We start from the raw sequence: 18,359 nt of genomic DNA, 5'->3' as shown, positions 1-18,359 counted from the left end.
TATGTTTTGTGTTTTCTGTTGTCTTTCTGTGTGGACCCCAGGAAGACTAGCTCGCCACTTAGGTGACAGCTAATGGGGATCCTTTTAAACAATAAACAATAAACATACAAAATAACTCGAGCCTCTTTTCCTCTCTTACGCCCATGCGCAGGACTTTGCTCACGTCAGTCAGCTCTGGGCGTCATTTGACAAGCGCTCTGTCAAATGACCACTTTCGGTTCTGACCTTTGTCCTGACTTTAGCGTCGACTTTAGTGGACGGCCATTTTGGATAATTACACTGTTTTGACCGGTACGCACATTACAAAAAAAAATTTTCGTGGATTTTTATAAACTTTGGACTGTATGACCATAAGACTTCAGGCTATGGAACCGTTGTGTTGTCCAGCTCCTACCTCTCACCTGGAACCCAAAAACAGGAATCTGGTGACAAGTCAACACAAAAGTAAGAAAATATATTGAATGTTGAATTAATAGCGTGTTTTGCTTTACATAGTGTAAATTAAGTGGGATTGATATTGCAACTGGGATTGTTCCGAGGCAAATAATTCAACACGTGAATGCAGCGTGATGTGAATGCTTAGGGGAATAGGAGCGAGTGCTTTAATGCAACTGAGCTCCATTTTGACGCAAATGCAAATACATCAGAATCATCGTCATTTAGAAATGAGATCGCATACGTCTATGAATCGAGATCACGATTCTTTTTACGATTAATCGTGCAGCCCTAGCTAGAGGCATCATAGCAAAATGCCAGTCACTAGAACAGCTTCCATAGGTTCCAATAATGATGTAGTATAAGGAGGTAGCTTACCTATAAGGATGTAGCTTACCAATAATAATGTAGTACAAGGAGGTAGGTCTCAAAGTTAGAAATCCCAGTATTGTGACAACACTACTATAGAATAATCAATAAATTAGTAATTCGATTAAATTGCCAAAAAGAAAAAAAATAGTTAAGTACAGCCATAGTTCTTGATATTAAATTGTTGACTTATTCTATGCTTGCGTTAGATTAGCCTATGATCAGCCTTAGAAGTGATGGTGATTTTCGTTTTCTGTCTGCTTGGCTGGCGATGGTAGACATCTTCAGCCTAGGAAAAGGGCAAACTAGATCTTGTTCCCAAAAAAGGTTGCCTACCCCTGGTCTACTGAGGAGAGCAGATAACGAGAGGCTCGCAGGCGGGAACAATTCATTTCACACAAGTGTGGCAGTTTTCTTTCGGCCTGCTGCGTAAATAGATTTGACATTCTAGACCAGTGGTTCTCAAGCTTAACGCCCCCCCCCCCCCCCCCCCCTATCTGACGTCCATGTTCCATAACGCCCCCCTATCTGACCATGTTCCATAACGCCCCTCATATCTGACATGCATGTTTCATAACGTCGTCCCCCCCTATCTGACGTCCATGTTCCATAATGCCCCCCTATCTGACGTCCATGTTCCAAAAGTGTGGCTCTAGGGGAGTTGAACAGTTCTGGCTCTGCTAGTTTCTTTTCTATCTTTTGGCGCTTTTTTGGTGGACAAACCACTGCACACATGCACCGTGACTCGTGACTGGAGACTAGCTCTGGTAGCACACATAGCCTACTGTGTACAGACGGTTTCAAACTGTATATTAAATTAGAAAGCAAAATAAATGGACAAGAGAAAAATAAATCTATTTGGTCAGTATTGTCATTTGGACAAGCAAAGCCATTACTTAAGTTGCAGGCAAGGAAGACAAGTCTGTCCACTGTCTCTGGTTTTAAAGCTGCCCTGTTGCAGGGTCACAATAATTTTTTTTTAATGTTTTTGATTATTGATATTATTTTTATTATCGATTATTAAAATATCGCGATAATTATCTTTATCGCCCAGCCCTACCGTATCGTCACGCTTGGCCGTGGAGCGACGGCCCAATCCTGAATCCAGTGCCTCACACCTCTTGAACCCACCTCTCTCTCTCTCGATCGTCTCTCTCTCTCTCCCTCGACCTCCCTCTCCCTCTCCCTCTCCCTCTCCTCTCCCTCTCTCTCTCTCTCTCTCTCTCTCTCTCCCTCTCTCTCCTCTCTCTCTCTCTCTCTCTCTCTCCCTCTCCCTCTTCCTCTCCCTCTCCCCTCTCTCCTCTCACTCTCCCTCTCTCCCTCTCCCGTCTCTCCTCTCCCCTCTCCCTCTCCTCTCCCTCTCCCACTCTCTCCCTCTCCCTCTCCCTCTCCCTCTCCCTCTTCCCTCTCCCTCTCCCTCTCCCTCTCCCTCTCTCTCTCTCTCTCTCTCTCTCTCTCTCTCCCTCTCTCTCTCTCTCTCTCTCACACTCACACTCACTCTCACTCTTCTCACACACACTTAATCACTCACAGATGCAGGACAACAAGGCCTTCCTGTCCATGATCAACAATGTCCTCCACACGGACGGCTTCTACTTCGCCACGGACTACGACCTGAGCCACACGCTGCAGCGCCTGGCCAACACCAGCCCGGAGTTCCAGGAGATGAGCCTGCTGAGAGGGTGAGTTAAGATAAGTTAAGATAAGATGAGCCTGCTGGAGAGGGTGAGATAAGATAAGATGAGTGCTGGAGAGGGTGAGATAAGATAAGATGAGTGCTGGAGAGGGTGAGTTAAGATAAGATAAGATGAGCCTGCTGGAGAGGCTGAGTTAAGATAAGATAAGATGAGCCTGCTGGAGAGGGTGAGTTAAGATAAGATAAGATGAGCCCGCTGGAGAGGGTGAGTTAAGATAAGATAAGATGAGCCTGCTGGAGAGGGTGAGTTAAGATAAGATACGATGAGATGAGATCAGATGAGATAAGATACGATCAAATAAAACAAGATAAGATATAGGGGTGTGGACATTTCTCGATTGTAAGATGCATCGCGATGTGGACGATTATGCATCGATGCAGTGACGGAACATAATCGATTATTATAGCCTACTAACATTGATGTGTGACTTTAGGCATATATCGCACATTTACGCATATAACGTAGAACAATTTGCGCAAATTAAATTACTGCGGTGAAAAATGGTTAGTAAAAGTTAGACTTACTTAGTACCTACTTACTGGTCACAGGAGTCTTTAATAACGTTTGGATGCTAATCCATTTGTGAATCCATTTGTTGAAACAACATCTTTGTTGGCAGACGGCTCCTGCTATCTTAACGTTAGCAAGCTAAGCATGCATAGCGCAACCTGTGTAACGTTAATTAACTTGTGTTCCGCTGGGAAAGACTGTTCATCACTGCATACAACTTGGTTTAATCCAAATGTCCATTCAGAATTCTGATTTATATAAAGTTAATTTAAGTTAATAAAAGTTAATTTATCTGACTGCTTGTATTAATTGATGAAAAAGTAGCCATGTGCAGTAATATTGATTATAAAATTGAGGATATAATATATTATTGAGCTGCATCGAGATGCATCGTAGAATCTAATCTAATCGTGGACAGCTGAATCGTAATCGAATCGTGAGGCGAGTGAAGATTCACAGCTCTTAATAAGATACGATACGATGAGAAAAGATAAGTTAAGATAAGGTAAAATAAGTTAAGATAAAATTAGATAAGATGAGATAAAATAAGTTAAGATAAGATACGATACGATAACACAAGTGCAAGTAGTAATGATAATAGTGATAACAGTAGTGAATGGCAGGATTTAATCAGACGGTAGTAGGGATGTCCCGATCACATTTTTTTGCTCCCGATCATGTGATTTTGAGTATCTACCGATACCGATATTTCCCGATCCGATCAAAAAAATTATAATTTTATATTATTATTATTTTTATTATTTTTCCCGGTTTCTCACATTACATTTACCCTGAATGTTGACGTTATCCAGGTGAAAAGTTAACTTCATTCAAGCGAGGCATTGCAATCCTTGACATAAATCATTTGATGTATAATTAAATCAAAGTAAATGCGTTTGTTTTGGCAAAATTCTTCTGCTCTGTGTGACAATAAATAAATGAATGATGATATGCAATTTAAAACCAAAACTAAGGCCTCGGTATGAGTTTAAGACGTGAACATGGTCATGTTTGTTGAATAAAAAAATGAAAATAAAAAATAAAAAAATTCAGATAATTTTTTTTGATCCCGATCTTCGGAAAATCACGTGATCGGCCCCGATTCCGATCACGTTATCGGATCGGGACATCCCTAGACGGTAGTAATAGTGATGATGATATAATTCAGAGGAATGTGAAGGAGAATTGGCTAAAAACCCTCCAGGGGTCAGTACATTACAGGAAATGGAATTAGTATGTATGTCTATCAATTACCGGTAGTTAAAAAGAAAGTCATTCTAGTGACAGTCATGCATGCGTTGACATGTCCTTGTTGTCTCTTCCAGGCAGACCAGCGGTTCGTGTGGAACGGCCACCTCCTGAGAGAGCTGATGGCCCAGCCCGAGGTAAAGGCAGCACCAGGTCCTTGAAGAAGTGCTTGAAGTGCTTAAAGTGCTTTATTTTTGACAAAAAAAAGTCAAGGCCTGGAATTCCTTGAAAACAGCAGATTCGTTAACACGGTGCTTAAAAAAAGTCCTTGAAATTAAAATCAACCATTCGCATTGAAAGTTTTGTTCATCCATGATAAAATTGTTCTGAATCAAGAAATTGAATTTTTCCATTTTAAAGTGTAACTAATTGTCGGAAATTGGTTTTAAGCCATAAATATTGGAATCCGATTTTTTTTCTATCTATAAAAAAAAACAGCATTTAAAAGAAAAATAATGCTTGGAAAAGCACTTGAAAGACCTTGAATTTCATTTTGCAATGTCTGTGTGGAACCCTGTAAATAGAAATGAACATTTGAAATCATGAATCATAGCGATATCTGCATCATAAAGACCATGACGTGTCTCTTCTTCTCCCCGCTTTTATAGCTACACAAGTTCGCCTATCCAGTGGTTCATGGCTGTATCCTTTCAAACCAGTACGTCAGCAGTGTTGGTTCTCCTCATAAGGAGGTGAATGCATGTGTGGTTCAGTTTTTATCATGATATGATCATTAATTCAGGGCTCCTACCTTCTGCCAGTCAAGGTTCATAGTATTATGACTTTCTGCAAATCGTTCAGAAATACCTTATTAATAACCCTTGTGTGGCGTTCAGGTCTGTGGGACCTGTTTTCAATGTTTACTAAAAGAGAAATTATAACAATGAATTATTATTTTTAAACTGAGACTCATTGGCCTTGGGCTCATTTTATGTGAAGAACTGTCTGTCCACTACAGTCTGTCCACTACAGTCTGTCCACTACAGTCTGTCCACTATAGTCTGTCCACTACTGTCTGTCCACTACTGTCTGTCCACTACAGTCTGTCCACTACAGTCTGTCCACTACAGTCTGTCCACTACAGTCTGTCCCCTACAGTCTGTCCACTACAGTCTGTCCACTACAGTCTGTCCACTACAGTCTGTCCACTATGTCCACTACAGTCTGTCCACTACAGTCTGTCCCCTACAGTCTGTCCACTACAGTCTGTCCACTACTGTCTGTCCACTACAGTCTGTCCACTACAGTCTGTCCCCTACAGTCTGTCCACTACAGTCTGTCCCCTACAGTCTGTCCCCTACAGTCTGTCCACTACAGTCTGTCCCCTACAGTCTGTCCACTCTGTCCACTACAGTCTGTCCACTACAGTCTGTCCACTACAGTCTGTCCACTACAGTCTGTCCACTACTGTCTGTCCACTACAGTCTGTCCCCTACAGTCTGTCCACTCTGTCCACTACAGTCTGTCCACTACAGTCTGTCCACTACAGTCTGTCCCCTACAGTCTGTCCACTACAGTCTGTCCACTCTGTCCACTACAGTCTGTCCCCTACAGTCTGTCCACTACAGTCTGTCCACTACAGTCTGTCCACTACAGTCTGTCCACTACAGTCTGTCCACTACAGTCTGTCCCCTACAGTCTGTCCACTACAGTCTGTCCCCTACAGTCTGTCCACTACTGTCTGTCCACTACAGTCTGTCCCCTACAGTCTGTCCCCTACAGTCTGTCCACTACAGTCTGTCCACTACAGTCTGTCCCCTACAGTCTGTCCACTCTGTCCACTACAGTCTGTCCACTACAGTCTGTCCACTACAGTCTGTCCACTACTGTCTGTCCACTACAGTCTGTCCCCTACAGTCTGTCCACTCTGTCCACTACAGTCTGTCCACTACAGTCTGTCCACTACAGTCTGTCCCCTACAGTCTGTCCACTACAGTCTGTCCACTCTGTCCACTACAGTCTGTCCCCTACAGTCTGTCCACTACAGTCTGTCCACTACAGTCTGTCCACTACAGTCTGTCCACTACAGTCTGTCCCCTACAGTCTGTCCACTACTGTCTGTCCACTACAGTCTGTCCACGGGGAAACAGTGGCTCAGAAGGTAGAGCGGTCGTCTGGCAATCAAAAGGTTCCCGGTTAGATTCCAGGCTCCTCTCTGCAGCGTGTCGAAGTGTCCTCGAGCAATATACTTAAACCCCTAATCGCTCCCGATGAGCAGGTTGGCTTTTTTTTTCATGGTCGCCTCCGCCGTTGGTGTGTGAGTGAATGGGTGAATGTGAGGCATAAGTTGTAAAGTGCTTTGGATAAATAAATGCAATAAGTCCATTTACCAAACGGATCGTTTCTAGTTTCAAACAGTGCTTCAGTGACCCAGCTTTTCTCTCCGGAACACTTCATGTTCAATACTAAAGATGTATCGCACTTCATTTAGTCTCTTCACAGGTTAGTTTTCTCCTCCCAGAACCGCTGCATCTTTTAATCTCCCTTCCACATCTACTATTGCAGTGACGGTGGCTCAGGAGGTAGAGCAGTCGTCTGGTAATCTGGAGGTTCCCGGTTCGATTCCCGCTCCTCCCCGGGGCAGCGTGTCGAAGTGTCCTTGAGCAAGACACTTAACCCCTTTACTGCTCCCGATGAGCAGGTCGGCACCTTGTGCGGTCGCCTCCGCCGTCGGTGTGTGAGTGAGTGGGTCAAATGTGAGGAACAAATTGTAAAGCGCTTTGGATAAAAGCTGTTCTATAAATTCACCATTTACCACTAGGCTGCTGTTGCTGAGGTCCCACAGCCTTACAGTGTAGTTTAATCTTCCTTTGGGTTTTTCTCCTTTGGTAATAATTATTGTGCTCCCTGCTTTTGCAATTGTTCGATCAATTGAGCTGGAGTGAGGAAGGATTGTCGGCCATGTGCTCACCGAACCACCAGAGGGAGCCAGAGATTAGAAATGAAAGGTTGAATCAAAGTGTTTAGCGTTAACCATTCTGGCCTTTCGTGGGTTTATTTCTAGGTGTGTGGCTGGGCGATATGGCCAAAAATGTTATCACGATATATCACAATAAAATCTTTCATATCGTTCGATATAGATAATTATCTATATTTTTATTAGTATAAAAAAATATTTGTTTTTTATTATTATTTAAACAACAAATGTATGTTTATTTTGCAGCAATTCTTTGTCGTTGCCACCATCTTTAGTGTTACAGCCCCTCACACTCCAGTTCTCAGGCTGCAGCTGGTTTGAAAGCGAAAGTAAACAGGCTTCTCTGCTGGCTGTGGCTCCAGGGGAGTTGAATAGTTCTGGCTCTGCTAGTTTCTTTTCTATCTTTTGGTGCTTTTTTGGTGGACAAACCACCAAACATGCACCGTGACTCGCGACTGGAGACTAGCTCTGCTAGCACACATAGCCTACTGTGTACAGACGGTTTCAAACTGTATTTTAAATTAGAAAGCAAACTAAATAAATGGACAAGAGAAGAAAAAAATTTCAATTTGGTCAGTATTGTTATTTTTTGGACAAGCAAAGCCATTACTTTAAGTTGCAGGCAAGAAAGACAAGTCTGTCCACTGTCTCTGGTGCAAGTAATTATTATATTATTTTAAATACAGAAAAAGCGCGATAATTAGCGTTTTATCGCCCGGCCCTAGGTTGACATGGTCGCACGATGATGAAGCGTGATCTTACCTGGACATACAGAGCTTTGAAGCTGTGGTTGTCATTGTAAAAATAAATCTGGAACTATCAGGAACGTCTGACCACTAAGTGTCTCTGACTCTTAACCACCAAAATCTGCTCGGACTATAACCTATGATATAACATATCATGCCAGTTAGGGTACAGACCCTCACCTGCACCTTGTGTACACTGTCTCATATGTTTAATTAATTATATTGTTTACACTGTTTATTTTTCTGATATTTTTATACTCAGTTAATTATATTCTTAACACTGTTTATTTTTCTCATATTTTTATAGTCAGTTAATTATATTGTTTACACTGCTTATTATTTGCATATTTTTTTATATTCAGTTAATTATATTGTTTATTTTTCTCATATTTTTATATTCATATTTAATCTTATTTGCCTATATTTATGTCTTTCTACTATTACTGTAACTGAGGGGTACAATTCCATGACTGTATTGATAAGTATGGTATCATTAAACCACTACCGCTTTATGTACTTTAATTACTGGCCATACAGTACATGATATATAAATATGATGAACACTTCCCACAATGAACCGGTTCCACACCAAATGGTAATTAAGTATTTATTGCAGCAAAAGGTACATAATATACTTCTATTATACTTTACTTTAGATGCGCTTATAAGGCAAAGGAATGTGCGTAGGCAAATCAATAATGAATGTCCATTCTCTGGTTACGCAGGAGGTAATTATACAACCTGAATCTTAGGGAATTATATCTATGGTACACTAGTAATATATAGCGGGAGATACTGGAAGGGTCCCCCCGGTTGTAAGCCAGCAGGGGTAGAGGATCTGTCGGTAGTAGAGAGTCTGGTCAACGATGACTAAGGAGACTCCAAGTACAGGAGACGGTGCAATAGCCTCTTGATCCACAGACGAATACAGCTGTTCTCCGTAGACTGTAGCTCCACAGTGAAGAAAGCTAGCCGGCCTCAGGCTCTCTGAGGCGCCGACTCGACCTGGCTCCTCACAGGGTAAATCCCACACGTGTAGGCGTCGGCGATTCTCCGCTCCATAAATCACAGGACCAAAACAAATATAATCCAGCCGCAAAGGGCTATGTAGTCGTCGGGTAGATTAATCCAGTGTACCTGTGGACCGCTGTCCAATAGGAGAACGAAATATTATGGTCTGGGCTAGGCTAAAGGGATATTCCGTGTATATGTACAAGGAATATACAAGGGATATCAAACGATATACAAATACTATGCAATATATATCAATCAATAAATATATATATTCGGTTTAATCTGATCCTTTGTAACAGCCGCCCCCTAATTAGTCCCACCTAATTAGCTAAGCAGAGACAGATTAACCGCACTGTCCACTACTCAATGTCTGTTGTGAGGGGTCGGGCAGTTCACAAAGTCATGGGGTCATGGTCGTCATCGATAGTATCGGGGGGCCTTGGCAGTTCTATTAGCCTCGCCACGGGTCGGGTGTAGATCCGTCCTTGGACGAGCACTTCGGCTGCTCGGACCTTTCCGTCGGCACCGGTGATCACTTTGCTTACGCGGCCAGCCGGCCACATAGCTCGGGGTAGTGACTGGTCGATAATCATGACGACTGTTCCTTCTGTCAAATTGTCTCTCTCTTTCACCCATTTCTGGCGGGTCTGTAGAGACGGTAGATAGTGGAGTAGGAAGCTGTTCCAAAACTTGTCAGCCAATACTTGACTGTACCTCCACATTCTTCGGCCGTTCGCTTCTTCAGGCCTGTACATTGTCTGTGGTAGCGCGGGGTCCGGCCGCCCCATCAAGAGTGTGTTGGGGGTGACTGGGTCGACATCTGCTACATCACTTGAGACGTAACCGAGGGGCTTTGAGTTCAATACTCCCTCGATCTCCGTGAGGACTGTCATTAGGACTTCTTCCGCCACGGTCTGGGCCCCAAGCACGGCGTACAGGGCTGTCTTTATTGAACGTACTTCTCGTTCCCAAGTTCCACCGAAGTGGGGTGCGTTCGGGGGATTAAACTGGAAGTCAATCTGGGATGGAGCGAGGTGGGTCTTAAGTTCTGGGCCCATAGCTTGGAAGCTCTCTCTCAGCTCTCTTTCTCCGCCTTTGAAGTTTGTCCCGTGATCAGACAACAATATAGACGGTTTGCCTTTCCGCGATGTGAATCTTCGGAAGGCCATAAGGAATGAGTCTGTGCTCATGGTTGGAAGGAGTTCTATATGCATCGCTCGGGTGGTCATGCATTTGAATACAATACCCCACCGCTTCTCGGTTCCTCTTCCTTTCTTTATATACAGCGGGCCGAAACAGTCCATACCGGTGGAGTGAAAAGGCTTGTCGCCGAGTCGGAGGCGACAGGGAGGTAGGTCAGCCATCCGGGGTATACTGGGCTGCGCTCGCCACTTACGACAGTCTAGACAGGTTCGCTGGAAGCGCCGCACTGCTTCTCTCCCTTGCAGTATCCAATAACGACGTCTGATCTCCGCGAAGACTCTCTCTGCCCCGGCGTGATGCACATCCTCGTCGTATTTCTTTATGATCAGCTCTGTGACCTTGTGTCGGCTGTTTAAGGCTATCGGGTACTTGACGTCATCCGGTAAGTCTGGAGCTCTCCGCAGACGACCACCCACTCTGATGAGACCATGGGCGTCGCTCTCGGGGGCTAGGTGGAGCAGTCTGCTGTCTGATGGGACGGGCTTTGCTCCCTGTAGACAGTCTAGCTCATTGGGGAACGAGTCTCTCTGGGCTCGTTGTAGTAGAAGAAGTTCTGCTTCTTCGTAGTCAGCTGCTGTAATGTCAGTAGTGAGCTGAACCTCTGGGTGGTGCCACAGGAATGTCTTTAGCTGCGCACTCTCTAGGGTGAGGCAATCGTCTATGTCGGGGTCTGTGGAGACGAGTGTGTTCAATCCACAGAACATAGATTTCTTGTTTTCGGCCTCCTCTTTACTCGCTTCCCGTGGGGTGGGTGTAGGCCACTCTTCTTCCGGGAGCTTGAGGAACTCTGGCCCTTCACTGTATAGGTTGTGACGGGTGAGGTCATCCAGGGACATTCCCCGGGTGATGACGTCAGCTGGGTTGTGTTTTGTGTCCACATACCTCCAGCTTGCTACTTCTGTTAAATCTTGAATCTCTGTGACTCTGACTCCCACGAAGACCTTGTATCTGCACGAATCAGACCGGATCCATGTGAGTACTGTCGTGGAGTCTGACCACAAGATTGTTCTTTGCACCGGAATGGTGAGTTCTCCTGGCAGTACTCGTTGGAGATCTGTTCTCCTGTGGCGAGTCCTGGAGATCCATCTCCGGGGTGCTCTCCTCTTCTTGTAGCGGGTAGAGTTCCATCCCTGGAGAGCTGTCTTTATCCTGGAGCTCTCCGGGGACTACTTCTTCGGTCTTGGCGGGGGGTAAAGTCATGTCGGGTCCCTCCTGGTCCCTACCGTGAGCTTGGTCAGTTACGTTAGAACCCACTAGGGCCTCTATTGGCGGGGTAGCCTGGTCGATAGGGTCGGACATAATTTTACTATCTACTTTTTCCGCGTTTACCGTCTGTAGAAAGCTAGGTCGTATATTGGCAACGTAATCCTCTAAGTACTGAGGTGTCTGCCGTCTACGCTGCGGGCGATCTACTTTAGGAGAACCGTTTTGTGGAGTGTTCATCATAGGCCATGTCAATATTAATACCACTATATTAATATTACACTAGTTACCCTCCGGCTCGAAGGACCAATTGTAACTGAGGGGTACAATTCCCTGACTGTATTGATAAGTATGGTATCATTAAACCACTACCGCTTTATGTACTTTAATTACTGGCCATACAGTACATGATATATAAATATGATGAACACTTCCCACAATGAACCGGTTCCACACCAAATGGTAATTAAGTATTTATTGCAGCAAAAGGTACATAATATACTTCTATTATACTTTACTTTAGATGCGCTTATAAGGCAAAGGAATGTGTGTAGGCAAATCAATAATGAATGTCCATTCTCTGGTTACGCAGGAGGTAATTATACAACCTGAATCTTAGGGAATTATATCTATGGTACACTAGTAATATATAGCGGGAGATACTGGAAGGGTCCCCCCGGTTGTAAGCCAGCAGGGGTAGAGGATCTGTCGGTAGTAGAGAGTCTGGTCAACGATGACTAAGGAGACTCCAAGTACAGGAGACGGTGCAATAGCCTCTTGATCCACAGACGAATACAGCTGTTCTCCGTAGACTGTAGCTCCACAGTGAAGAAAGCTAGCCGGCCTCAGGCTCTCTGAGGCGCCGACTCGACCTGGCTCCTCACAGGGTAAATCCCACACGTGTAGGCGTCGGCGATTCTCCGCTCCAGAAATCACAGGACCAAAACAAATATAATCCAGCCGCAAAGGGCTATGTAGTCGTCGGGTAGATTAATCCAGTGTACATGTCCACACGGTTCTCGTCTAGGTCTCCTCGGGTGAAAGCGCCATGAAAGCAGCCCAGCCTGGATAAGCACTCTAGCTGGTACGAGGAAGCGTTGGTGATGCTGGTCACTGTAGAACTTTAGCCGCACGATACACTATACACAAATAGACTATTACTGACTTAATAGAAATATGTCGCACTCGACGGTATAGCGCCAAACTCTGACAATTCAGTTATTAATTCGCACGCGGTCTCAATGCTCTATTTGGGGCCAAACAGGCCATACTTCACCGCACGGAGTATCGTGGGTGAGGCTTCAACTTATTGGGTAACTCTGACTTCTGACTAAGTAAGACTAAGTGCTTCTGTATTCACCTGCGCCATATTTATATGCACGGCGAACAATCTAGTGCCAGCCTCATTTCTGTCTCGTAGCCCTGGGCAAGGCCGGGCATGCACAGACATGTCTTGATGGTGACTTTGAACCTGACTCTGGAGGCGCGGCTCTGGCGCCTGTGGACCGCTGTCCAATAGGAGAACGAAATATTATGGTCTGGGCTAGGCTAAAGGGATATTCCGTGTATATGTACAAGGAATATACAAGGGATATCAAACGATATACAAATACTATGCAATATATATCAATCAATAAATATATATATTCGGTTTAATCTGATCCTTTGTAACAATTACCCTGCCGCCATACCTGTACCTCCCCTCCCCCCATGCTGCTATGACGCCAATATTCCCCCAAGGGGATCAATAAAGCAATATCTTATCTTATCTTCAGTGGCAGCAGCACGTCTCCCTGGAATGTGTTTCTCGAGGCACAGTGCCGTTTCTACTTTCTAGCCGCTTTAGGATCCTTGACCTCCTCCACGCCGTCCAGTCATCGCCATGAAGTCCTGCTGCATCAATGGGAAGATGTTCGAGTGGAACATCATCTCCAGGCGGAGCTGCTTCCGAGCCGGCGTCCGCTATTATGTCAGAGGTAGGGATGTCCACAGGCAGCTGGGTGGCGCAGCGGACATTGCACTCGTCACCAACGCAAGAGACACCGGTATCGAATCCGGCTGTCAGCGTTGCCTCCGGCTTGGGCCGGCCGTCATACTGACTCATTTGGCAGAGTCAGCGGGAGGAGAGTCGATGGGTGGTAGTCTGGTCGTTGTAAACAGCGACTCCTACAGGTCGGTCAGGGCGCCTGCACAGCAAAGACAGGAAAATGGCGGGGGCAGTGTGAGCCTCCTACACGTTACTCCATCGCCAATGAGAGTCCGCGCTGGCAGGTGAAAAGATGTCACTCGCTGCCTCCACATGTATCGGAGGGCACATGTGATGGGCTTCTATCCTCCCTACGACCGGCCAGTGGGGGGCACATGCGAGCAACGATCAGGACAGGGGAGGGAGAATTGGCACGAGAGGTAAATTGGGATGGGAGAAAAATCACAGAAAAAGGAGGAGAAAAAGTAGATAAAAAAAAGAGGTAGGGATGTCCGATATTATCCGATGCCGATATTATTTAATGCCGATATTGGCATTAAAATGTAATATCGGAAATTATCTGTATCTGTTTTCAAATTTTCAATTTTTTTTTAAAAACATTTATTTAACCTTTATTTACCCAGGCAAGCAAGTAAGAACAAATTCTTATTTTATTTATTGTCAAAAGTATGCATAATGTTGTGTTAATTCCACAACAAGAGATATGTAATGTTAATTACCTGAAATGATTCCGTTTTTTGGGGGGGGGGAACCCTGCATATATCGGTATCGGAAATGAAAGGTCCCATGCATTATAAATGGCCTTTTCCAGTGTTTAGCATTGTTTCCTAGCAATGGGGGATTATATCAATGTGGTCTGTGTCGTTAATTATCATATTGACTCATCAGTCTAGTCTCGAGTTCACGAGATCTTCCCTCACTCAACTAAGCCGTTCTGATTTCACGGTATTGCTGACGTGAATAAGGTACTGATTTGCAGTAATGCCCCCTCTATAGTTGTAGCACATAGTGTAACCCGACACTTCCTCAAACGGGTTTTGACAGAGAGGCAGAGAACGAGCGAAAGAGAGAGAAAGAGGGAGAGAGGGGGACCGCGCAGCCCCCACGCGCAGGAGTGTGTGTACAAATGTGTGTGCGTGTGCCGCAGGGATGGGTCTTCTCTCACACACACACAGAGCATTTACACAGGTTGTGTGTAAATGCTCTGTGTGTCCCTCTCTCTCTCTATCTCTCTCTCCCTCTCCCTCTCTATCTCTCTCTCTCCCTCGCAGTCGGGAGCACTAGCTTATCACTGTCAAAATATCTTTGCGCATGCTCCCACGCGCACGCCCATATTCCGATCCGTGCAATAATAATCACAGAGGTATATATTGTCAGTTGAAACAAGTTACCAATGCATTGTCCCGTGGGATTATGCCCCCCGCGGCAAAATTAATTAGTCTCCCCCTCAATCTCTCTCTATCTCTCTTTGTGCCACTCGCAGACTGTGTGGGTGACTGTCACTCAAAGCGCTTATGGGCGGAGCCCATCTAATAACAGCCTGAATTCCAAAGGGAGAAAAATTATGCTTTTGAGTACTTGATTAGAAATATAAAACAATGAATTTTTTGGAAAAAAAAACTTACAGATGTGTTCCATAGACTCACAGGAATTGTGTAAAGTTGCCCAAATAGTGCAAGGAATAGCAATGCATGTCCCCTTTAACACATTGAGTGCCAGCCACAAGAAATCTTGTGATTTCATGCCATGCGTTGAGTGCCAGGGACAAGAAATCTCGTTATTTAATCGTTATTGCTTTTATTAGCGATATCCATAAATGTTTCATCAACCTAGCCATACGTTATCATTAGGACTGTATGAGCTCGAACAGGGAAAATACCGCCCCCTATCGTCTCCCGGATGGTAATGCACCCATTGGATTGGACTCAATGGAAATGCATGGGGGGGGGGGGGGAGAAACGGAATCCACATGTTACTTCTCAGGCATGTAACCGGAGACGATTGGATTCATTGTGGACACTCAGAGCAGCGTGGATTATGTGTTTCGAGTACCTAACGTTGGATCAATAAACGCGATCGATATTTGGAATGGTGATCAGGAATTGGAATAATCTTTTTGCAGAACATTGTTACAATAGCTTTCCAATGTTCATGAGGCAGAATTGTTACAATAGCCGATAATACATTTTTCCAATGATAAATCCCTATACGAGTGGACCTCGCTGATGCTTTTATCCAAAGCGACTTACAAGTTGTGTACAACAAGTCAGCAGGAAGGGTACAACTCTGGCAGCTGAGGGTCAGTGACATTGTTCGTCAAGCTGTGTCGAACTTGAGTATTATGCATAATATACATTTTATTGTATATCATGCAAGTATTGCATTCGGAATTTTGGCCCGGCCCTCCAAAATATTTTCAGTTGCTCATTTGGCCCCCTGGGAAAAATAATTGCCCACCCCTGATCTAGATAATACATCCTACTGACTACTGAAGGAGTGAGTCAATTCTAAGTAAAAAGTGTTTTAACTGGTAAAATCTCATAGCTTTGTTTTTACGTCGTCTATACTACGATGCACTCAAGACTGTAGCACTCAAGTTCGACACAGCTTGACGAACAATGTCACTGACCCTCAGCTGCCAGAGTTGTACCTTCCTGCTGACTTGTTGTACACAACTTGTAAGTCGCTTTGGATAAAAGCATCAGCGAGGTCCACCCGTATAGGGATTTATCATTGGAAAAATGTATTATCGGCTATTGTAACAATTCTGCCTCATGAACATTGGAAAGCTTTACATTTTTGCACAAAATGAGTTCCCTTCTATCACTAACATTATTGTTTAAGCATTTTTGAGACAATTTAGAAATGGGCAATGGGGAAATACATTGAAATTTTGCGAGGTGGACCGGCCGGAAACAGCAATGACGTAACCACTACACCTCCCTATGACTAAATGTAAATTCAATAAATGTAAATGTAAGGGCCTTTAGAAATGAACAAATACTAGTGTTTGTTGCACCTCTCCATCGGAGAGGGAGTTGTATGTTTCCTTTAACCAACTTGAAGAAATGTAAATAATAATATTATTATATATAAATAAAGTTCCATTGTTTACTTTCTCCCCCAGGTATCGACTCGGAGGGACATGCCGCTAACTTCGTGGAGACGGAACAGATTGTGCAGTACAACGGCAGCAAGGCTTCATTTCTACAGGTGAGGCCGATGGACTAAGGGGGCTTTCACACTAGCCATTCGGGGTCGAATCAGAGCACGATCGCACCAAAATAGGGTGTTATCGTCCCTGATGAGAACGCTCCCCCCCCGTCCCCGGGGACGCTGATTCCCTCCAAACCTGGACCGCTGGAATAGGTGGTTTCGGGTGCGTGCCAGTGTCCCCGACAAGGGAGCGGGGGGGCGTGGTGTGCAAGCTTACTGTAATGCTTTCATGCTTGCTTGAATTTTGGGCAGATAAAAACATACAGCAACAACTGGACAATACCCACAAAAACGATATTTATGGGCAATTTGGCGAGTTCAGACCTCAACCAAACAAGCACGTTGAGCCTCACGGCTCAGTGGATGAAAACTTCGAGATGAAGCCACGTTACAAGCACAAGACTTCCCTGGCTCGCATTAGGCCTGGCAATTTTTTTTGCTATGCCATTGCTATGTCTATACATTGGTTTCTTGTTCGAATGCATTTATTTCTATAGACCAGTGACATGCAATATAATTGACGCAAGCAATGGGCTAACGTTAGCTGCTAAGTTATCCCATATAAATAGGCTAAGCTAACTAGCGTTAGCCGCTAAACCCAGGACACGCTCAAAGCGGACTCCACGACACCAGTTCCATTCGTGAAGAAAGGGGGTGGGTTATATTGACGACGCTTGACAACAGAGGTTCAAATATAACTTCATATTTATTGGTTATTCGTTTCTTTATATCAGCATCCAGTTTCCATCACCGTGTGTTAAACTCTTCCTGTGTTTACATTCGAGTGTGACATCATCGCCTATGGCAGCTTGCACGCTCAAAACGCAAACAAAACCCGGAGCGCACCAAGACTGCAGTGTGTACGCAAACTATAGGGAAGTTCGCACTCAAGGACGGAGCGAGAACGGAGCAGAGCTGATTCGACCCCGAATGGTTAGTGAGAAAGCCCCCTAATACTTGGGGTCAAGTGGGGTCATCCCCAGTGGTGAAAAGTAACTAAGTATTTTTACTCAAGTACTGTACTTAAGTACAATTTCGAGCTACTTGTACTTTACCTAAGTATTTTCATTCTTTATACTTTTACTCCACTACATTTCAAAGGAAATATTGTACTTTTTTTTTTACTGCAATACGATTTTGAACTGTTGAACAGTAATCCAGAAATTTTTTATTGCACTGTAAAAAAAACTGATTTTATGTCTGCCCTTTATGTGCTCATTTCATGTCTATTCTATTCTACTACTTATTGCACTGCACTATTGCACTATTTTACGCTTGTTTATTCTATCTTACTCTTTCTATTATTATCTATTTTTAAAACTGAATCAAACCATAAACAAGATGGCCTGTTTGTTAGATCCTAATGTGAAAAACTGTGATTTTATGTCTGCACTTCATGTGCTCATTTTATGCCTGTCTTTTTTCTGTTGTGAAGCACTTTGAGCTGCAGTTTCTGTATGAAAGGTGCTATACAAATAAAGTTGTATTATTAATACATTTATCTGAACCCATCATAGAAAATGCATAGAAAACATGGCAAAAATGTATGAAGATTATATACTTTCACATTTGAAGCCTGTCGACTTCAAGGGGACATAATCATAGCAGCATAACTGGACCACATACCACTTTAACATAACCTTTAATCAGAGCAGCATAACTGGACCACATACCACTTTAACACTTTGAGTGCCAACGACGAGATTACTCGTTTGTTCATGCCGACCGTTCAGTGCCAACAACGAGAGATCTTGTTTTTTTTTTATTTATTAGCGATTTGAATTCATACGGTATTTCATCAATCTAGCCTCACG

At 44.1% G+C, this 18,359-nt stretch overlaps 1 protein-coding gene across 1 annotated transcript in view; it reads left to right on the top strand.

Annotated features, from left to right (window-relative positions):
• sacm1lb (SAC1 like phosphatidylinositide phosphatase b) overlaps window positions 1–18,359 on the top strand; it is a 91,399-nt gene that overhangs the window by 33,153 nt on the left and 39,887 nt on the right. Inside the window, 6 exon segments of the mRNA XM_084308045.1 lie at window positions 2,338–2,476; window positions 2,479–2,486; window positions 4,337–4,396; window positions 4,868–4,901; window positions 13,217–13,318; window positions 16,457–16,542. Coding sequence (XP_084164171.1) covers window positions 2,338–2,476; window positions 2,479–2,486; window positions 4,337–4,396; window positions 4,868–4,901; window positions 13,217–13,318; window positions 16,457–16,542 — 429 coding nt within the window.

This window comes from Notolepis coatsorum (genome assembly GCF_963971535.1).
Source record: "Notolepis coatsorum genome assembly, chromosome: 2".
In the NCBI taxonomy this organism is placed as follows: Eukaryota; Metazoa; Chordata; class Actinopteri; order Aulopiformes; family Paralepididae; genus Notolepis; species Notolepis coatsorum.
Note: the sequence above shows the minus strand (reverse complement) of the source record. Positions and strands in the feature narration are given on the sequence as shown.